Raw genomic sequence first — 23,678 nt, 5'->3', positions numbered from 1 at the left:
GGGGAGAGAAAAGGAGGTACATTTTACAAGTACAATGAAGGCTTGCATTCTTTTTTTTCTTTAAAAAACTTAATTTTGTCGTTTATTTTTGTACCTTTTCATTTGCATATATCTCTTTCCATTATTCCTTGTAAAAAGAAGAGAGAAGAAACTAGTTGAGTAAAACTAACCAACATATCATCTGAGTTTGACATGCAATATCCCTCAGACATTGAACCTTATGCCTCTTCAAAGAAGAGAAGGGATGCGTTTTCCCATCTTTTACCACAGGAACAAGCTTAGTCATTAGAATTACATAGTATTAAGTTGTTTTTTTCTTTTTCTTTTTTTTGTTCCTTCTATTTATATTGTTGTAGTCATTATGTTAGGAAGAGTATTCTTAACTAAATGGGATAGAGTTGATCATAAAACACAAAATAGTTTTGATAACATAAAATTGTCCCTCATTTTTGTTACCTGACCAGCTTACCTCCTTTTCCAATAACACATCTTTCTGATAACGTCCTTTAAGCCACTCCTTCTGAGCAGTTCTTCTTTAGTAATATGTTGAAGCCTGCTCATGCTAACACATCTTTCTGTTGCACTTTGGTGGACCTTTAAGCCTTTGGAATCTGATATTCTCTAATATAAGCAGTAAGTGATAAATACTAAATATGCAACTAGTAACTACTTATTCAGAAGAAGAGATTACCCTGAGCTGTGGTAGTACCAATCTTCAAAGAAAAAGCTAACAACCATTTTGTTTGCAAAAGCAAACAACAAACAGTATAGAGAAAAAACAAATCTTAAAAACCTAGGAATGCACCTAAATACTTGTAGTTTCTCTTTATTAAACTATAATGCATTTACATTCATTAAGTTGCCTAAATTTTTATTGAATCCAATATTTTTTTTATGAAATCATGTGCAACTCTTTGTGACCCCGTTTGGGGTTTTCTTGGCAAAAATGCTAGAGTCGTTTGCCATTTCCTTCTCCTGTTCATATCACAGTTGAGGAACTGAGGCAAACAGGCTGAAGTGACTTACTTGCTTAATGTCACAAGTTTAGTAAGTTCTGAGGCCAAATTTGAACTCAGAAAAGATGAGTCTTCCTGGCCTCAGGCCCAGCACTCTATCTAGTATACCACCTTCCTGCTCTAATACTTTGATTACTGGCTGTGTAAAGTGAATTTTCTCCCAGTAGCGTATATACTTATATCTGCTAAGCTTTGGTGGTTACCTAATTGATGTTAACAAGTATAGTGCCTGGCACGTAGTAGCTGCTTAATAAATGCTTGCTGATTGAATGTTATGAACAATAAGTTCATGTTCATCTTGTATCTGTGAAGAAATGACCTGATCATGATGGGGTTTAAGCAGAGCAGCTGGCCAAGTATTGACTTCATTTTATTCCCCAAAAGTAAACAACAAGAGCTACTGTTCTGGGCCTGATTCTGATTAATAAAGAGAAACTGGTTTCCAAAATAGAAGTGATTTGGGGGGGGGGGGCGGGGAAGGCAGGGCAATTGGGGTTAAGTGACTTGCCCAAGGTCACACAGCTAGTAAGTGTGTCAAGTGTCAGAGTCCGGATTTGAACTCAGGTCCTCCTGACTCCAGGACTGGTGCTGTACTCACTGTGCTACCTAGCTGCCCCTAAAGTAGAAGTGATAAGAACCTGAAGAAGAAATGAGCAAGACATCTTAGAGTTCTTGATTAATAAGGAGATGAATTTAGGAAGTAGTCTGATATCCACTCTTAATTATGGGAGCAGGTATTTATTTATTTGTCTATGTATCTATCTATTTATTTTTTAAATTAAGATTTTTTTATTTTTAGGTTACCACACTCAGTTCTGCATGTTTTTGAGTTCCAGATTTTCTTCCTCTCCCCCCTCCCCCTTAAGACAGCATAGCGTCCGATATATCTTCTACATATACTTTCACATTAAACTTATTTACACAATAGTCAAGTTGTAAAGAATTATGACCAATGGAAGGAATCATGAGAAAAGAAGAAACAAAGCCAAAAAAAGAGACCAAATAGTTTGCCTCAATCTGCATCCAGACTCCATAGTTCTTTCTCTCGATGTAGATAGCTCTCTCCATCATGAGTCCTTTGGAGTTGTCTTTGAACCTTGTATCACCGAGAAGAGCCAAGTCTATCAAAGTTAGTCATCACAGAATCAATAGATCTGTGGCTGGGGAGTAGGTATTTAAAGAAAAGAAAGACCAGATAGGAACCCCTTATCTAAGATTATTTTTTTCACCAACATATATTGTGTTTTATTTTTAACAGTTTTTTGATTTCTTGTCATATAGCTTTTATTTTCTTTTTTAATTAAAATTTTTTAAAATACATGAAAATCTACATTCCCTCCTTCTTTCTCCTTCCTAATGAGAAGAAAAATAAAACCCCTGTTGCAAACACATATAGTCAAGCAACACAAATTCCTTCATTGACCATGTCCCAAAACCATTATTTCTCATACTGCACATTCATTTTCCAATATATTCTTCCCTCCCCCCCCCCAGTTTTACCTTATAAAGACAAAGAAAAAAAGGGGGGAAAGTTCAGCCATATTAACGAATATGCCACTGACCATATATGCAGTGTTCCATGTTCCTAGTCCTCCACCTCTCCAAATAAGGGAAGGAAATACATTTCCCTATCTCTGTTCTTTTGTTTCAAACCCGGTCATTGTAATTACATAACTTTCAGTTTTGATTTTTCTTCTTATTTGCACTTATTGTTGTAGTTATTATGTGTATGGTTTGCCTAATTCTCCTTACTTCACTTTGCATCATTTTAGAAGTCTTCTCACGCCTCCTTGTATTCCTCATCGTCATTATTTCTTATGACACAGTAATATTTCATCATAGTCATATATCACAGTATGTTTAGCCATTCTCCAGGCAATGGTTTCTAGGTCTTTGCTCCAAGCCTTTATTAAGCACCTACCACTTTCAGTGATTGTACTAGCTATTCAGGATACAAATGCTATGCAAAGAATGAAATTATCTCTGCTCTGAAGGGATGATAAGAAAGCAAAAAGGGAACTGTCTAAACAAATTAGTCAGCAAACATTCATCAAGCAGTTACTGTATATCAGGCATTGTGCTAGGTAATGGGGATACAAAGAAAAGCAAAAACAGTCCCTAACTTAAGGGGGCTCACATTCTTTTTTTCTTTTTTGATATATTTTTATTTCATTAAATTTTTCCAAATTACATGTAAAAAAATTTTAACATTCATTTTATAAAATTTTGAGTTCCAAATTCTCTCCCTCCTGCCAGTCCCCCAGCCCTTGAGAATACAAGTAATACGACATTGATTATAGGTGTGGTCATGCAAAACATATTTCCCTATTAACCATATTGTAAAAGAGAACACACGTACAGAAAAAAGAAAAAGAAAGTAAAAAAAAGTATGCTTCAGTCTGCACTCAGAGTTCATCAGTTTTCTTTCTGGAGGTGGATAGCATTTTTCATCTGGATCCTTTGGAATTGTCTTGGATCATTGTCTTAATCAGAGTAGCCAAGTCTTTTACAGTTGATTATTATTACAATATTGCTGTTACTGTGTGCAATATTCTCTTGGCTTTACTTACTTCACTTTTCATTAGTTCATATAAGTCTTCCCAGGTTTTTCTGAAATCAGTTCAGCCCTTCCTCAATTGATGGTCATCCCTTCAGTTTCCAATTCTTTACCATCACAAAAAGCGCTGCTGTAAATATTTTTGTATATATAAGTCCTTTTCCCATTTCTTTGAATTCTTTAGGATACAGACCCACTAGTGGTATGCACAGTTTTATAGCCCTTTGAGTATAGTTCCAGATTATTCTCCAGAATAATTGAACTAGTTTCCAACTCTACCAGTAGTAGATTAGTGTCCCAATTTTTCCACATCCCCTCCGGCATTTTTCATTTTTCTTTTCTGTCATGTAAGCCTATCTGTTAGGTGTGATGTGGTATCTGAGAGTTGTTTTAATTTGCATTTCTCTAATTAGTAGTGATTTAGACTGTGTGGAGGGAAGTACTGGAAGGGGCTGTGTTGTGGGGAGCTATAAGAGCCAAACGAAACATTTAATACTTCATCCTGGAGGCAGTATGGAGCCACTGGAATTTATTGAGGCAGGGGCATGGGAGGTGACATGGTCAAACCTGTCTTTTTGGAAGATTAATAGCTGACTCTTCACTGTATCAGAGTGTGTAGATTGTAGTGAGAAGAGACTTATGGCATGGAAACCAACCAGCAGCCTATTGCAATAGTCTAGGCATGAGGTGACCAACTGCCTGTCCCAGGGTGGTATCTGTGCGCTTGGAGAGAAGGGGATGTATGAGAGATATTGTGGAAGTGGGTTCAACAAAACTTGGCAGTGGATTAGTTATGTGGGGTGAGTGAAAGTGAAGAATCAATGACAACACCAGAGATAATGAGATAAGGTGACTGGAACAATGGGATATCCTCACAATAATAGGAAAGTTGGAAGGTTTTAGGGTAGAAAGATAATGAGTTTTTCTTTGGACTTGGTAAATTTAAGATGTCTATGACATCCAGTTCAAGGTGTCCAATAGGTAGTTGGTGATGTGAAACTGGAGGTCAGGAAAGAGGATAGTTCTATAAATGGATATGAGAAACTGATGTGTATATACAAGGAACACTTCTTAGAACATGGTATGAAAATTCCCCAGACCATCTTGCTCACACACATCTGGACTTATTTCAAAGATGTCTTTCCTAAAACGTGGTGCCCAGAACTGAAAACAGTGCTTCACTTGTGGTTTGACCATGGAAGATCGTGGCAAAAAATCTCTCCCCCCAACCCCTTTTTCTGGATGCTTCCTGCTTTCTAATGCTATTGGTCCATGCCTTCCGGGATTGCAGGGCATAGAGAGAGAAAGCTTCACATTTAGGATATTGAGGTTGTTTATTTTTGATCTCCTCACTGCCACATGAGTCTCATTGTTGGCTCTGATTCTAAAGCAGCCTAGACAGTAGTCCCAGGCTCCTGCTAGCCTTACCTAGAACTTGTAGGCTAGAGCTGAGCAGGCTCAGGGTTGGAGTCCATTAGGTATCTACTGAGATAGACCAAGGGAAGTAGAACATTTTATAAATATACCACAAGCATAGACTCCAGCTGTTTTTAAAATACACTTGTAAAGAATAAGTGTAGCATAAGGATAAGCAGAGTGGTTAGTGGAATGCCTTTGGTGTTAAGAACTGTACTTAATAAGCTTATCAGACATTGGGGTTGTTTCTGTCCTCTCTGGGGGAAAGGAAGCCCTTCTAAGCAGACTGCATTAGTGACATAACATCCTGTTAGCTTTTTGTGATAATTGAAGTTTATTTACCCTAACCTTTGAACTTTTTCTTGTGAAGTATTGTTTAGTCATCTCTCCATTATCTTGTACTTGTATAGTTGGTTTATTTAACACAAGTGTAGAAATTTACATTTATTCCTATTAAATTTCATTTTACTTGATTTGGCTTAATAGTCTAACCTGTGAGGATTTTTTTTTTAATTTTCACCCTCTTTGGATCCAGAGTGTTAGCTGTCCATTTTGGCTTGCATTAGCTTCAAATTTTATGATGCAGCCTGTTATAGTAGATAGAGAGTTGGCCTCAGAGGCAAGAAAACCTGACTTCAATTACTGCCTCTGACATTCTAGTTGTATAATTCTGAGGAAGTCATTTAACTTTTCAATGCCCTAGATAACTTTAAAAATATAACTTGTAGATATGATGCCAGCTGTCATTGGTTGATGGAGTTTATACAAATGAAATCATAGACCCAGTCTCTATCCCTTTCTTCACAGATCCTTTTGAATCCTGACTCTGTCATCCTAAGTATTAGCTACCCATCCTGGCTTTGAGTTAGGTATTGCAACAAAACTATTTGATTACTCAATCATGCATGTCTCCTCTTTTCAAATGTATGTAGATCCTATGCATTTATTGTTTGTATGTAATTGTTTTCATATTGTTTCTCCCATTGGATTGTGATGGGTGTGAGTGAATTGGAGTATTCTTTCTAATGAATGTTCATCAAACGTTTTTCTTAGATGTTAGAGGAGGCTGGGTATTATAGGGTATCCTATGTATGATACCTTTTCTAATTAAATAGAATTATACTTGATTTAATTTTGTCTGTAGAGTCTTAAGAAGTAATGTGTTCCAAGATATAAATTATTTTACTCTTATTTTCTTGCAGTGGTGGCATCAGCAAGTTGATTTTCATTCTACCTTCTTATACTATTTGGCACAAACTGTACCAGACATTTACTTTGATGAAATAGACCCAGAATTGGAAAAACAGGAGGAAGCTGCTCAGATGATGATATTAACTCCACTGGAATGGTTCTTATTTAAAGAAGATCCAGTTATTTCCTTAGAGAAATTGAAACAAAGTGGAGCATTTCAGCTTTGTGGGAAGGTTTTCAAAAGTGGGGAGACAACATACTCTTGTAGGTAAGAACTGGAAATTTATAGAATTAGTATATTTGTACTCTCTGCATTCTTCCTATTACCAGTAGTGTACCTTTTTTTAGCTTTACTGCCAGGGCTGTTTTCAAGAACTGTCCACTTAAAGCCCAGTCAGGTACAGGGAGTCTTTTTCTTAGTCATACCTGCTTGAAACTTGAAACATTTTTGGCTTTTGAAGTTGAGTTTTGGCTTTTTCCTTTTCTCCTGTCTAAAAACTAACATGAGATTGTGAATATCTTATTTATTTAAGGACAGATTGGTTTTTTTCTGTTTTATAAAAATTTCTGAGAACATGAAAAACATGAAAACATATACATGTATAAGATTTATACAAAATATTTAGAAAAGGAAAAAGTTTAACTATTAGAATAATTTGCTTTTGGGGTTAGACAAAATTACTGTGCTGTGTAGTAAGCTTCATTAAAATTCTTGAATATTTTTATTTTAATCAGAATTACAGGGTTGTTAAAGCGCTCTGCAAATCCAATTTAGCCCAATTCCCTCATCTTATTGGTGAGGAAACTGAAGCGTAGAAGGGTTAAGTTGAATCAGACTTGTTAGGTTTTCACAAAATGCTACCGCCATACTATAATGATTAGATAAGACTTCTTTTTAAAAAGGTTTTAACAGTTTTGTGTTTTATCTTTCAAAAATCAAGGATGTGTCAGTATTTGTCTTTTGAGCATCATGTAGCAATTTTCCATAGAGTAGTATTAGTTGAAGGTAAATAATGAATTCTTAAAAGAGTTAACATGCTAATTGAATGTTTTTTGCTACTACTTAGGAAAATATAGTCAGTGAGTCATCTCCAATACAGTCATTTCCAATTTACAGCAAAGGAAGGTGTAGAAAGGTTACGTGAGATATCCAGGATCACAAGTTAGCCTTTTCTTTTCTTTTTTCCCCCTGTGATAGCAATTTAAAAATAATTTCCCTAGATTTCCAAAGAATTTTTGTTAACTTTTAAAAATCTACTTTTTAAACTTTTAGGAAGTTCATGTCCTTTCCCAAATAATTTGAAAAAGGTATTTAGCAAATAAACCCTTCTATCCTGTTGGGTTGTTTTTTTTTTTTTACTCAAAATATTAAGATGATTTATTTTAAAATTTATTATTTTGAGTAAGTGGAGGTAAGGTTCTTTCCACAAACCTCAACTAGCAATATGGAATCTCCCTATTAGTGAAGTACTTTTTATAGGATGTTTGGAATTTTCTCCGTTAGACAGGAATGTTCTGACATTTTAAATTAGGTCAGGGCAGAAATTAGCCATTCAAATCATATAATATAAGGTGAGACTATTAGGTAATCACAGATTATCTTTTTTTAACAAATAATAACAAACATTAAAAAACTACATGCAAGTGGAGGTTTTCCACTACATGCTTATCCTAGTCAAGCTACTCTTATTCAAAATATTTTTGGAACTTTTTTTGCATTCATCTTTAGAACCAATTTATGAACTACACAAGAATATAAGTTTCCTTACTTTATAGTCATATCCCATCATCCTTTTTCCTATCTCCTCTAAGTAGTATTATTCAGTTATTATTATTATTCAGCCATATTATTCACCAGACTTAGCTCTGAATAACTTTTGTCTATTTATGAAAATCAAATCTACTCTAAAAGTGTGAGAATTTGCCAACAATGGGGATATTCTGCTTCTTGCCTTCCCTGCTCTGCCCCCCACCAAAAACAATGCCATTGGCTCTGAGGGTACAGTGATATAGTAGAAAGCTCATTGCATTTTGAGGACCCAGCTTCTAGTCCTGGCTGCACTATTGACTTGGACAGATACTGCAGTCTCACTGAACTTCAGTTTCTTCATCTGTAAAATAGGCATAAAAATACACTACATGGGATTGTTGGAAGGAAAGTGATTTGTAAACTGAAACATACTCTATCAATATAAACTACTATTTATTGAAGGCAAAGACATTAATTTCTGTACATAAGTGTGGTATATTTCTTTAAAATAAGTCTGTTATTTTAGGGTCTATGTAGATCTGTGTTTGAAACGATATTGATCTAAAATTTAGACTAACTTGAAATCTCTTCTTTAGGGACTGTGCAATTGATCCAACATGTGTCCTCTGCATGAACTGTTTCCAGAACAGTGTTCACAAAAATCATCGTTATAAGGTTTGATTGAATTTTGAAATGTGTTTGGTTCTCTGACTTTTTAAAGACTAAAGGTTTGGAGTAAAATTTTGCCCTTGTTTTAATGTTTATTTGATTTTTGATGATGGTTAATATTTCTCTTTTTAGTAAAAATATTAAGATGATTTGGAAAGTTTATAGGCATTGACTTTGGAGAATTTTAGAGCTGGAAGGGATCTTAGCTTGAGGAGATAGAATTTTTACTTTGGGGTATTCATCTCTAACAAACTGATCCAAAAATCTTCTTCCTAAATCTTCCTAAGTCACTAGGAGTTGAGCAGCCTCTTAAGGTATAGTTCAGATGAACAGGACCCTGGACATAAAGAGGAAGGAGGGAATGAGATCATTACAGACAAAGTAGTGACACCATTTAATCAACAGAAACTTTGTTTCCATTTGAGGCCCTCCAGTTGACTGTTTTCAGCTGTGGATAGTAAGACTTGTAGCTAATGAGATAAAACACTCCTTTGGATAGCATATTTTACCTAACTTTCTAATTTCCTTTAAACAGCAAGATTATAAATAGAAGTAGATACAGCTATTTATACATATAATATTTTTCTATAGGCAATACAGAAGTGTTGGAGTTAGAATTAGAGTACCTTGCTTTTGGTTCTGCTGCGTAATACCTGTGTGATTTTGATCAAGTCACTGAACTTCTGGGACTTAATTTCTTTACTGGTAAAATGAGAACCAGATTACTTCTGAGGTCCCTTTTAACTCTAAATCGATGATGAAGAAGCTGATGATGATTATGCCCATAATAGCTTCTTAGTTCTTTCTTCTGTTTCCTCTGTCACTTACTACTTGTGTGACTTTGAGCAGATGACTTCACCACTCTGTGCCTCAATTTTTCATCTGTAAAATGAGAGGGTTGGACTGAATGACCTCTAAAGTCCCTTTTAGCTCTAAATCTATGATCTGTTTTGTTTATTCATTTACTTTAGAGCTCTAATTCATCAGGAACCACATAGATACAATTTTTTTTTCTGTATTCTCCTTTTAGGAGAAAGGCAAATCCATAAGAAAACAAGCTGATGAAAGGGATTAATTTAAAAATCAGTATCCAGTATATTATATCCTGTAGTATATATGCTTTTCACAACCCGAGACCAACCTTTCTTTCCATCCTTATAATATATTACTACTCTTTCACTGTACTCTCTGGTCTAGCTTCATGTACCAATCTAGTCCAGACTTCTTTCCATGCTTCAGATATGACATTTGATTATTTATCTTTGTACCTTTGCACAGACTGCCATCCATTCCTAGAATGTATTTCTTCCTTACCACTACCTCTTAGAACTAGTTTCCTTCAAAGCTCAGCTCAGACACCACCTTATAAATGAGTCATTTTCTGATCTTTGCAGCAGTGTTAAGTGCCTGTACCAAAATTAACCCTGTATTTTTTTTATGTACATATACATCTATATGTTGTTTTCCCCAATAAAATGTGTATTCTTTGTGGGGAAGAACTGTTTCATTTTTGTCATTGTGTTCCTCGTATCTAGCATAGTACCTGACACACGTGTGCTTAATAAATATTAACTAATAATTGCAGTATCTACAAAATTGGGTAATGGGAACTGATATCTGTAATCTTGAAATATAGTAAGATGTTTAATTGACAAAGAAAAATTCAATTATCTTTAATGTGTTATATTTACAAGGGTGGGAAAACAGGTTAAGTACATTTAAAAAAATCTTTACCAGCAAGGTTTAAAAAAAATCGATTAAGTGTTTAGTTATATTAGCCAGAACACTCCATTCTTTAAGCATACCTGTTACTTGAAATTTTTTTTTATAAATTAAATTTGTACCATTTGTATTTCTGCTTTCCTCCATTATTATAGCAAATAGAAAATGTGTAAAAGCAAAAAAAGAAAACCACTTTTTAAAAATTGTCCTGTTAAAACCCATATTTATAGGGCCCAAGTTTTTCTGTGAAGGGCTAGTTTTGCTAGTTATCATTATGCAATTAGAATTATTTTTAGGTATTTAGAAATGCATATAAAGGCCATGGTATTTGAAATGCCACTAGGTATTTTCGTTGAATCATTTTGTTTATCCTTGTCTTTTAACATATTTTAATAAAAAAGCATTCTTATTTTTTGTTTAGATGCATACTTCTACTGGAGGAGGATTTTGTGATTGTGGAGACACAGAGGCATGGAAAACTGGCCCATTTTGTACAAACCATGAACCTAGAACAGTAAGGTCTAATGAGGTAAGGTTACTATTTAAAATAGAATGATGTCGAAGTCTCCATGGTTGGTGGAGGTTTGGTAAAAACTATAGTATATATTTAGGATCATGTATTTATAGCTAGAAAGGACCTTAGAAGTCAGTTTTTTCAACCCCCTGTTTTCTACAAGAGGGAACTGGGCTCATAGTGGTTAAATGGCTGCAGCTAGTCAGCAACTGAGGTGGGACTGAGCTTAAGTTTTCTTGACTCCAAGTCCAGCACTTTATCTGTTTCATTCAGGTGCCATTGAACCTTCATGAGGCATATGCTCTTTTGTTTCTAGTTGATTTCAATGAAAATGACATTTCTAGGAGATAATATTTTAAATCTAGAGAATTATTTGAGATGAAGTAGAACTGATAAGGTAGTGTAATATAATTGATACAGTACTTTGTTTGGAGCTGGGCAGACCTCTGCTGAGAGGGAGGAAGAAGCAAATGGTACAGGAGACTTGAGAGAAGGAAAGGTTTGGATCAACAATTTTGCATAGTCTGATAGTCATTTAGGATAGAATAAAAGGATGCATTATCTTGCTTAAGTGAGAGTACAGTTGAAATTAGATAACATAAGGAGGAAGGGAAGGGAATAAACATTTATTAAACATTTCCTATGTTACAGGTGCTGATCTATTTGGCTTATCAAATATTATTGCATTTGATAAAAAAGTAAATTTTAATCATTTGTTCAAAATATAAATTTTTAGTGACCTAGTCAATACAGTTGTGTGATTTTTCTTTAGTATTTTTCAGTAGTACATGTGAAAGAGATAGGTAGTTGTACACATGGTAAGTGTAATATACGGTTGGGGTGTGGCAAATGGCAAGTGGCAAATCCACTGTACCACTTAATGGTAAGCTGTGTTAGAAGTTGGACAGTGGTTAAGGATAATAAGGACTGGAAAAAGGACACATGTGGAGGTTACTAGTGACCTTTAAAAGCAATTTCAGTGATGATGATTGAAGCCAAATTATGAGGGTTTCAGGAGAGACTTTATTATAAGGATGGGGATGCCTCAGGTATAGACTGCTTTTCCAGAAATTTAGCTCTGAAGGTGGGTGAGGTGAGTGTTAACCTGAAAGACAAGAAGGTCATAGGAATACTTTTTTAGGTCTGGGAAAACCTGAGCACAATTTTAAGTAAATGGGTTGGAGGCAATGGTGAGGGACAGATGACTGATAGATGACTGTTAGAGCAAGGTCTTAGAGGAAGTGGGAAGAAATGGGGTCAAGAACCCAGACAGAACGATTAGACCTAATGGTAAGGTTATCTTTTTTTTTTCCAATATATATTTTTTTATTTAATATTTTAGTTTTCAACATTGATTTCCACAAGATTTTGAGTTACAAATTTTCTCCCCATTTCTACCCTCCCCCCATTCCAAGATGGCATATATTCTGATTGCCTCGTTCCCCAGTCAGCACTCCTCTCTTTCACCCCATTTCCCCCACCTCCAACCCCCATCCCCTTTCCCCTTACTTTTTTGTAGGGCAGGATAGATTTCTATGCCCCATTTCCTATATATCTTGTTCCCCAGCTGCATGCAAAAAAATTTTTTTTAAATTTTTTTAAGCATCTGCTTTTAAAACTTTGAGTTCCAAATTCTCTCCCCTCTTCCCTTCCTACCTACCCTCCCTAGGAAGGCAAGCAATTCAACATAGATCACACATGTATCATTATGCAAAACACTTCCACAATGCTTATGTTGTGAAAGGCTAACTATATTTCCTTCCATCCCATCCTGTCCCCCTTTATTCAGTTTTCTTCCTTGACCCTGTCCCTTTTCAAATGTGCTTGCTTTTGGTTACCTCTTCCCCCATCTGCCCTCCCTTCTGTCATCCCCCCTTTTTTTATCCGCTTCCCCTTACTTTCCTGTGGAGTAAGATACCCAATTGAGTCTGTATGTTATTCCCTCCTCAAGTCGAACCTGATGAGAGTAAGATTTGCTCATTCTCCCTCACCTGCCCCCTCTTCCCTTCCAACAGAACTGCTTTTTCTTGCCACTTTTATGTGAGATAATTTACCCCATTCTATCTGTCCCTTTCTCCCTCTCTCAATATATTCCTCTCTCACCCCTTAAATTTATTTCATTTTTTTAGATATCATCCCTTCATATTCAAGTCATCTTGTGCCTTCTGTCTATATTCCCTTCAACTTCCCTAATACTGAGAAAGGTCTCATGAATTACACACATCATCTTTCCATGTAGGAATGTAAACATAGCAGTTCAACTTTAGTAAGTCCCTTATGAATTCTCTTTCTTGTTTACCTTTTCATGCTTCTCTTGATTCTTGTATATGAAAGTCAAATTTTCTGTTCAGCTCTGGTCTTTTTGTTGAGAAAGCTTGAAAGTTCTCTATTTTATTGAAAGTCCATATTTTGCCTTGGAGCATTATACTCATTTTTGCTGGGTAGGTGATTCTTGGTTTTAATCCTAGCTCCTTTGACTTCCGGAATATCATATTCCAAGCCCTTCGATGCCTTAATGTAGAAGCTGCTAGATCTTGTGTTATTCTGATTGTGTTTCCACAATATTCAAATTATTTCTTTCTGGCTGCGTGCAGTATTTTCTCCTTGACCTGGAAACTCTGGAATTTGGTGACAACATTCCTAGGAGTTTTCTTTTTGGGATCTTTTTGAGGAGGTGATTGCTGGATTCTTTCAATTTCTATTTTACCCTCTGGTTCTAGAATCTCAAGGCAGTTTTCCTTGATAATTTCTTGAAAGATGATGTCTAGGCTCTTTTTTTGATCATGGCTTTCCGGTAGTCCAATAATTTTTAAGTTATCTCTCCTGGATCTGTTTTCCAGGTCAGTGGTTTTTCCAGTGAGATATTTGACATCGTCTTCCATTTTGTTTCAGAGATACTTCTAAGGACCTGTAAGTTTTCAGTTCTTCCAGGATTGTTTGATCTAAAGAGAGATGTTTTCTACTCTCCTGGCCTGTGCTCTGATCTTTGAGCAACCACAAGAAATTGACAAATTAAAATCACTTTATTCAAAATCCATTAAACAAAGACGTGTTACTAAATAATGATCACTAGAGGTAGCTTTATCAGCAAAAAAGTGGCAGATGTCATGGTGGGTGAGGGTGTGCAGTCACCTTGGCATGTAACCAGCAAACAATCCCATTACTCACTGCCTGACTCCTGGGCTCTTTTCTTTTAATTCATCCTCCTTTGACTTAGAGAGGATGATGCGCTAATGCTTGCAAGAGGCATAAGGAACCTTAGAGACCATCTAGTCAAACCCACTAAGCTTACAGATGGGAACACTGAGGCCTAAGGGTACAAGGTCACATGGGTAGTAAGTGGAAGAACAAGGACAATACCTGCTTTCTTTAGACTCCACGTTCTGTATTTTGACCACAAGCATTCTTTTCTGCCCTGGAACCGTGAGGCAGGTCCTCTTTCCACTGCTGCCACAAACTCTGCTATTCTAATGCTCCTTCTTGCCTTGGGACAGCCACCCGGGACGGGGACCTGGACCCAAGTGTAGGGAAGGCAACAGAGTCTTGCCTCAGTTCTAGCAAAGAGACCGCTATAATCTCCTTCTCACCAGTTCTTTAACCCCCTGCCACTGCCATTGCTGATTCAGTCACTCCCAAGGTCTGCTCCTGATCTGCTGGGACTGTGCTGTGCTGGTCAGGCCTGTACTGGACTGTGCTCCACTCCTACCTTGGGGCAACAGACCCTTCCTGCTGACTTTCTAAGTTGTCCCTGGTGTCTGTGGACCAAGAGATCCGGAAACCACCACTGTTGTCAGCAATTCAGCTGCCCTGAGGTCTGCTGTGGTCTTGTTAGGGCCTTGTCTGTGCTGGTGCTGGTGGTCTGCGCTGGTTCTGGCATGGCCTGTATTAGACTGCACTCCTCTCTGCCTAGTGCAACAGATGTTTCCTCTCAAGTTTGTAAATTGTCTTGGGCTGGAAATTTGTTTCACTCCATCTTTTTATGGGTTCTACTTCTCTAGAATTTATTTAGAGTCATTTTTTAAAAGGTATTTGGAGGGTTTTGGAGAAGATCTCAAGTGAGTCCCTTCCTTTACCATCTTGGCTCTGCTCTTAACATTCATTTTAAAAACTTTGAGTTCCAAATTCTCTCCCTTCCTTTCCCCCTACCCCCATTGAGAAGGCAAGCAGTTGATATAGGTTATACATGTGTAGTATGCAAAACATTTCAATAATAGTCATGTTGTGAAAGAAAACAAAGACAAAAAAAAACTTCAAGAAAAATAAAGTAAAAAAAAGTATGCCTCAATCTCTATTCAGACACCATAAGTTCTTTGTCTGGGGATGGATATCATTATTCATCATAAATTCTTCAGAGTTGACTTGGGATCACTCATCTTTAAAAAACAAAACAAAACATGCACTAGATCCTACTGTCTCCTAAAGAAGATTTTTCTTTTCCCCTCTTTTCCAGCCAGACACCTAGAAAAAGTTCTTTATACTCATTGCCTGTACTTCCTTACCTTTCACTTCTCAGCTCATTATAGTTTGACTTCCAGCCTCATCACTCAATTGAAATTTCTTCCTGAAAAGTTACTAGTAAGCTCTTTTTAAAAAAAAAAAGCACTTTTATTGATGTCTTTTGTTTTTACAGTCACCTAAATTTCCCCCTGTATCACTCTTCCACCTTCCAAGGAGCCATCCTATATAACAAGGAATATTTTTTAAAAGAAAAACCAATCAACAGAACTGATCAGTACATTGAAAACAATTTGAAAATAGATGCAATTTCCCACTTCATGAACCTCCTACCTGATCAGTACATTGAAAACAACTTGAAAATAGATGCAATTTCCTACTTCATGAGCCTCCTACCTTTTCTTTTCTTTTTTTTTTTTTTTTGTTTTTGAACATCTGTTTTTAAAACTTTGAGTTCCAAATTCTCTCCCCTCTTCCCTCCCCACCCACCCTCCCTAAGAAGGCAAGCAATTCAACATAGGCCACATGCGTATCATTATGTAAAACCCTTCCACAATACTCATGTTGTGAAAGATTAACTATGTTTTGCTCCTTCCTAACCTATCCGCCTTTATTGAATTTTCTCCCTTGATCCTGTCCCTTTTTGAAAGTGTTTGTTTTTGATTACCTCCTCCCCCTGTCTGCCCTCCCTTCTATCATCCCCCCTTTTTTATCTTCTTCCTCCTTCTTTCCTGTGGGGTAGGATAAATCCGATGAGAGCAAGATTTACTCATTCCCCCTCACCTGCCCCCTCTTCCCTTCCTACAGAACCACTTTTTCTTGCCACTTTTATGAGAGATAATTTACCCCATTCTATCTCTCCCTTTCTCCCTCTCTCAATATATTCCTCTCTTATCCCTTAAATTGATTTTATTTTTTTAGATATCATCCCTTCATATTCAACTCACCCTGTGTCCTTTGTGTGTGTGTTTGTATACACACACACACACACGTATATACTTACATATATACATATATAGACACACACACGTGTGTGTGTGTGTGTGTATATATTTATATATATATATATGTATGTATACACACACACACACACATATATATATATATATATATCTATATGCATATTCCTTTCAGCTACTATGATATTGAGGTCTCATGAATCATGCACATCATCTTTCTATGTAGGAATGTAAGGAAAACAGTTCAATTTTAGTAAGTCCCTTATGATTTCTGTTTCTTGTTAACCTTTTCATGCTTCTCTTGATTCTTGTGTTTGAAAGTCAAATTTTCTATTCAGTTCTGGTCTTTTCACTGAGAAAGCTTGAAAGTCCTCTATTTTATTGAAAATCCATATTTTGCCTTGGAGCATTATACTCAGTTTTGCTGGGTAGGTGATTCTTGGTTTTAATCCTAGCTCCATTGACCTCCGGAATATCATATTCCAAGCCCTTCGGTCCCTTAATGTGGAAGCTGCCAGATCCTGTGTTATTCTGATTGTTTTTCCACAATATTCAAATTGTTTCTTTCTGGCTGCTTGCAGTATTTTCTCCTTGACCTGGGAGCTCTGGAATTTGGCAACAATGTTCCTAGGAGTTTTCTTTTAGGGATCTATTTGAGGAGGCGATCTGTGGATTCTTTCAATTTCTATTTTACCCTCTGGCTCTAGAATATCAGGGCAATTCTCCTTGATAATTTCTTGAAAGATGATATCTAGGCTCTTTTTTTTGATCATGGCTTTCAGGTAGTCCAATCATTTTTAAATTATCTCTCCTGGATCTATTTTCTAGGTCAGTGGATTTCCAGTGAGATATTTGACATTGTCTTCCATTTTTTTCATTCCTTTGGTTCTGTTTTATAATATCTTGATTTCTCATCAAGTCACTAGCTTCCACTTGCTCCAATCTCATTTTTAAGGTAGTATTTTCTTCAGTGGTCTTTTGGATGTCCTTTTGCATTTGGCTAATTCTGCCTTTCAAGGCATTCTCCTCCTCATTGGCTTTTTGGAGCTCTTTTGACATTTGAATTGGTCTATTTTTTAAAGTGTCGTTTTCTTCAATATTTTTTTCAGTATTTTTTTGGGTCTCCTTTAGCAAGTCATTGACTTGTTTTTCATGGTTTTCTTGCATCCTTCTCATTTCTCTTCCCAATTTTTCCTCTCCTTCTCTAACTTGCTTTTCCAAATCCTTTTTGAACTCTTCCATGGCCTGAGACCAGTTCATGTTTTTTTTTGGAGGCTTTTGGTGTAGGCTCTTGGACTTTGTTGACTTCTTCAGGCCATATGTTTTGGTCTTCTTTGTCACCAAAGAAAGATTCCAAAGTCTGAGACTGAATCGGGGTGTGTTTTTGCTGCCTGGCCATGTTCCCAGCCAACTTACTTGACCCTTGAGGTTTTTGTCGGGGTATGACTGCTTGTAGAGTAAAGAGTACTTTGTTCCAAGCTTGAGGGGATGCGCTGTTGTTTTCAGAGCTATTTCTATACAGCCAGCTCTGCCACCCCAGCACTCCTCCTTCCTCAAGAACCACCAACCTGGACCTGACACAAATCTTCAGCAGGCTGTGCACTCCTGCTCTGATCCACCACTAAATTCTTCCCACCATGTGGGCCTGGGGCTGGAAGTAACTGCAGCTGTAGTTCTGTAGCTGCACCTCCCCCTGCTGCCCCTGGGGCGGTGGCCGAACCTCGAACTCTGTCCCCCACAGCTTTTCCCACTAACCTTCTCTGTTGTCTTTGGTGTTTGTGGGTTGAGAAGTCTGGTAACTGCCACAGCTCACTGATTCAGGGTGCTAGGGCCTGTCCTGCCCAGCTCCTGGTCTGGTTGATCCTGCTGCCTCCCACACTGAGCTCTGCTCCTCTCCACTCCGTGCGCGATAGACTTCATCCAGCGACCATCCAGGCTGTCCTGGGCTGGATCCCTGCTTCCCTTTGCTATTTTGTGGGTTCTGCAGTTCTTGAATTTGTTCAGAGCCATTTTTTATAGGTTTTTGGAGGGATGTGGTGGGGAGCTCATGCAAGTCCCTGCTTTCCAGCCTCCATCTTGGCTCCACCCCCGGAAGAAGCGCCTCCTACCTTTTCAAAAAAGTTAGGGAGGCAGTTTTTTGTCATAACTCTTCTTGGAACCATGCTTTTTCTTTGTACTTTTAGAATATTCTCTTTCAATTGTTTAGTGGTTGTACCTTCCATTTACATTGTTGTAGTCCATTGTATACAAGCCAGATGGTGCAGTGGATAGAGTGCCAGGCCTGAAATCAAGAATATTCATCTTCCTGAATTCACATTACCACCTGTGTGACCCTGGGCAAGTCACTTTACCTTGTTTACCTCAGTTCTCATTTGTAAAATGAGCTGGAGAAGGAAATGGCAAACTACTCCAATATCTTTACCAAGAAAACCCCAAAATGGGGTGATGAAGAGTAAGATATGACTGAAATGACTGAAAAACAACAACAAAATCATATATATTGTTTTCTTGGCTCTGTTTCTGTATCACTTCATATAAGTCTTCCCATGCTTTTTTTGTCTTCATCATATTTGTGGTTTCTTACAGCACAGTAATATTCTATTACATGCACATATCACAGTTTCTTTAGCCATTCTGCATTGATGAGCATCTACTTTGTTTCCAATTCTTTTCTTCCATGAAAAGTACTGCTTTAAATATTTTGGTATTTATGGAGACTTTCTTTTTAATCCATTATCACTTTGGGATATATGCCTAATGATAAGAGTTAAAAGATATGGATATTTTATAATTGCCAAAGTTAACACTAATCTCTAAATTGCTAAATTTGATAGTCTTCTTAATCTTCATTCTTTTTAACTTTAACATTTGACAGCGTTGTGCCCTTTCTTTTTTGTTACCATCCCCGCTGAGTCTGTGTGACACTCTCCTCTGTAGGGTCTCTTCCTACCTATCTTACCATTCTTTCTCAGTCTCCCTTGTTGGTTTATCATTCATATTATACCCTCTGTAGGTGTGCCCCAAGGCTCTGTCCTAGGTCCTCTTCTCTCTCTGCACCAAGGGTTCTTAGAAACCTAGGAGCCACTTAATTTTTTTTTTAATGCTTTGTTAAGTATTTTAGTATAACTAATTTCCTTTGGGATCCTATGCATTTTATTTCATACATGTAAAAACATTATTCTGAGAAGGTATCTTTAAGTTTCATTAGACAACCAAAGAGGGTCCATGATACAAAAAAGCTTAAGAACTCCTGCTCTACACTTTTTGTACTCTCATCAGCTCCCATGGCTTTAATTGTCATCTCAGTGCAGATGTCTCCCAGCTGTATATGTCTAGCCCTAGACTCCTGAGCTAATCCTGCCTATTAATCATTTTAAACTGGATGTCCTGTAGGCTTCTCAAATTCAATGTGTCCAAAAGACAATTGAGCATAGTTCTCCTTACTCTTGCTCTTTTAATGAACTTCCTTATTTCCAGTGAAGGTACCACAGTCTTTCCAGTCACCAAGGTTTGCAGCTACATATTATCCTCTCACCAGACCTTTCTCCATATCCAGTCAGTTGCCAAATCTTGTCATTCTACCAAAGTATCCCTCAGATCTGTTCTTTTCTCTCTCATGGCTACACCCCAGTACAGGCCATATTTCCTGGACTTTGGCAAAACTTCTTAATTGATATTTCAGCCTCAAAGCTCTCCCTACTCCAGTCCATCCTCCACACAACTATCGAAGTGATTTCCCAAAGTATAGGTCTGGCTATGTAATTTACCTACCCATTGGGTCTCTATTGCTTTTAGGATCAAATATAGTCTTGTCTATTTTTCTTTCAAGGCCTTTCAGAGTCTGGCCCCAGCCTACCTTACCAACCATGTAGTACATTATTCCTTTCTCTCTGAGGTTCAGCCAGATTGGCTTACATGTAGCAGCCTACCTTCTATTTCTTTGACAGGTTGTCCCCTGTGTCTAAATATACATTTTTCTCTTCATCTCTGCCTCTTAGAATCTCTTGTTTCCTTCAAAATTCAGCTCAAACACCACTTTCTACATTACTCCTTCCTTAATTTTCTCAGCTATTTAAGGTCTCCTCTGAGCAAATTACCTTGTATTTAATTTGTAAATATTTTGTTTATGTTTATGTACAGTGTTGTCCCTTCCCCCAACTCCAGTAGAATGTGAGCTCTTTGAGGGCAAGGGCTGTTTCATTTTTTTCTTTGTATTCCCAGTGTCTGACATATAATAGGCATTTAATAAATATTTGTTGATTGATTGATTGCCTCTCCAGGAAAGGATACTGGGCAATTGTCTTTAAATGCTGAGAAAATAATAGAAATTGGAATGTCACAAAGAATTTGGTAAGATAGAATAGTTGACCTAGAGAGTAAATAGGTGGGTGAGTAGTTAGCATGGTGACTAAGCCAAGTAAAATTATATAGTGCCATGTATAATTGAATAAAAATTTACCATTTAGTGACATGTGGGCATGCTGAATTTTAAAACATCAATTTAAGCATGGTGTGTACTGGGGGCAGTCATCACTTTACTTATGGAAATTGCATATATCCAAAGAAGAAAGTGGCAGAAAATGCAGCCTCTATGGGCACTTTTCCCTCAGTTTTCTACTCTTCATTATTCTATATCTTAGCCAAGAGTGCTTTAAGCGAAATAGACCTAACTATAATCTCATGAGCCCAGCTTGAAGAATTAATTCCTCGAAAATGATATAAAGCTGTCATTTAAAAATGTTTAAAATGAGTAATTTTTTCTTTCTTCTCCATTGCCTATAGATATATATGTATCAGTAATAATTTCTTACCATCCCTTTTTGCAGAATCCAGGTTGTTCATTGAGTGAAGAGGTAATTGGCCAAGCCAAGAAGATATTCCCTTCAGTGATAAAATACATGGTAGACATGACTGTTTGGGAAGAGGAAAAAGACCTGCCTACTAAACTCCAGCTTAGGTATAGAATGTTATCTTTATCTTCTATGAACTAATGGGGACCTCTTGTGCTCTTCTTCCTAGTTACCTGCTCTTCTCTATGGCTTTTGACCTAGCAGTTATTTCTGGATAGCACTCTCCTTCTGCCCTTTTCTTTAGTTTAAAACCACATTTTATTAGATCAGCAAGTCCCCTAGCAAGGAGATTCTTCCTTACTATTGTTACTTGGACTCCACCCCTAGTCAAGTACCCAAAGAATCATTAAGTACTATGTGCCAGGCACTGTGATAAATACTGAGGATACAAAGAAAGGCAAAAACAGACTTTGCCATCAAAGTGCTTTATTGTACTAGGAGTACAACACATAAGCCATAAGGAAGAACTGGAGAGTAGTAACGGGAGAGAGGAGAAGGAAGGGAAATGCGGCTAGTGAGGAGGATGAGAAGCATGGAGAGTGGAGTCAAGAATAGATTTCAGCATTTCTGGCTTTTCTCCTGAAATAGTGATCTATATAAGCAGTCACCAGTTAGGAGAGCCAGGCATCAGACATATTTGCTACTCTCAGAGAACTTAGGAAGACCATTAAGAGAGTTAGAACATATATATCAGTATTTATAATGCAAGGTAGGAAATAAAAATGCAGTAAGAGAAACAAAATATTCTAGTTAGAGTAAGAAGAGATTACTTCCACCTGTGGGGAATTTAGAAGAATTTCATTTAGGATACTTCCTGCTGAGGTGGCTCAAATTTAAAAGAAAGTAAAAAGGCCAAAAAAGATGAGCAAAAAGCCACAACAAAAAAAGAATCTGACCATAGGAAATTATTGTGGTGACAGGGAAGATCAAGACACAAACTCAGAAGAGGACAACAGTGTCAAAACACCTATGGGCAGAACCCCAAAGAAAAATGAGAAGTGGTCTCAAGCCCTGAAAGAACTCATGAAAGAGCTCAAAAAGGAGCTTAAAAATCATATAAGAGAGATAGAAGAAAAAATGGGAAAAGAGATGAGAGTGATGCAAGAGAATTATGAAAAAGAGTCAGCAACTTGGAAAAAGAAAACAACTGCTTAAAAAGTAGAATTGGTCAAATGGAAAAGAAAGTACAAAAGCTAACTGAGGAAAACAACTCCTTCAAAGTTAGAATTGGGCAAGTGGAAGGTAGTAACTCTAAGAGAAACAAATTCTAAAGAATGAAAAAAATAGAAGAAAATATAAAATACCTCATTGGAAAAACAACTGACCTGGAAAATAGATCCAGGAGAAATAGCATCAGAATCATTGGACCACCTGAAAGCCATAATCAAAAAGAGGACCTGGAAAGCATCTCTCAAGAAATTATCAGGGAAAATTGTGCTGAAATCCTGGAACCAGAGGGAAAAATAGGCATTGAAAAAAATCCACCGATCACCTAGAGGAAAGAGATCCCAAAATAAAAACTCCAAGGAACATTATAGCCAAATTACAGAACTCTCAGGTCAAGGAAAAAAATACTGCAAACAGCGAGAAAGAAACAATTCAAATATAGGGGAGTCACAATACAGGACTTAGCAGCTACAACAAAGAATCAAAGGTTATGGACCATGATACTCTAGAAGGCAAAGGAGCTAGGACTACAACCAAGAATCACCTGCTTGGTGAAATTAAGCATAATACTTCAAGGGAAAAAATGATCATTCCATGAACTAGAAAGATTGCAAGCTTTCATAAGGAGAAGACAAGAATTGAACAAAAAATTTGATCTCTAATATCAAGACCCAAAAGAAGCTTAAAAAAAGGAAAAAGGGAAAAGAAAATGTAAGGGATTCAGTGGAGTTGAACTGTTTACATCCCTGCAAAGGAAGATGATACTTGTAATTCTTAAAAATTATACCACTAATAGAGCAACTAGAAGGAATGTACATGGACAGAGGGTACAGGTATAAAGTGAATTTGAGGGAGTGGCATAAAAAAAAATAACTGAGGGATGTGAAAGAGTACACTCAGTGCAGAAGGAAGGGAAAGGTAGAATGGGGTGAATTATTTCACATGAAGAGGTAGGAAGAACCTATTATAGTAGAGGGGAAGATGGGAGGGTGGTCAATGGACATTTCTTGAACCTTACTCTCTTCAGTGTTTGCTCAAAGAGGGAATAATATACGCAGTCAGTTGAATTTAGAAATCTGTCTTACCCAACAGGGAAGTAGGAGGGGAGTAGATGAAGTCAAGGGGTGAGGAGACTGACAGAAGGGAGGGCAGATTGGGGGAAGTGGGAGACAGAAGCAAAAACATGGTGAGGAGGGAAAGAGTGAAAGGAGAGAGAGGATAAACAGGAGGAAAAATAGGATGGAGGGAAATATACAGGAATCATAACTGTGAATGTGAATGTGATGAACTCTCCCATAAGATGGAAGCTGATAGTAGAGTGAATCAAAAACCAGAATCCAACAGTATGTTGTTTATAAGAAACATACTTGAAGCAGAGAGACACACAGAATAGAGGTAAGAGGCTGAAGCAG

General features: G+C 37.1%; 1 protein-coding gene across 1 annotated transcript in view; it reads left to right on the top strand.

Moving 5' to 3' along the window:
- UBR1 (ubiquitin protein ligase E3 component n-recognin 1) overlaps positions 1-23,678 on the top strand; it is a 149,126-nt gene that overhangs the window by 22,564 nt on the left and 102,884 nt on the right. The window contains exons 2-5 of the mRNA XM_036734149.1: positions 6,192-6,448; positions 8,527-8,605; positions 10,743-10,850; positions 21,076-21,206. Of these exons, the coding sequence (XP_036590044.1) occupies positions 6,192-6,448; positions 8,527-8,605; positions 10,743-10,850; positions 21,076-21,206 (575 nt within the window). The remainder of the gene's footprint in view (positions 1-6,191; positions 6,449-8,526; positions 8,606-10,742; positions 10,851-21,075; positions 21,207-23,678) is intronic.

Source organism: Trichosurus vulpecula, chromosome 8, assembly GCF_011100635.1.
Source record: "Trichosurus vulpecula isolate mTriVul1 chromosome 8, mTriVul1.pri, whole genome shotgun sequence".
Taxonomy (NCBI): Eukaryota; Metazoa; Chordata; class Mammalia; order Diprotodontia; family Phalangeridae; genus Trichosurus; species Trichosurus vulpecula.
This window is presented reverse-complemented; position numbering and strand designations above follow the sequence as displayed.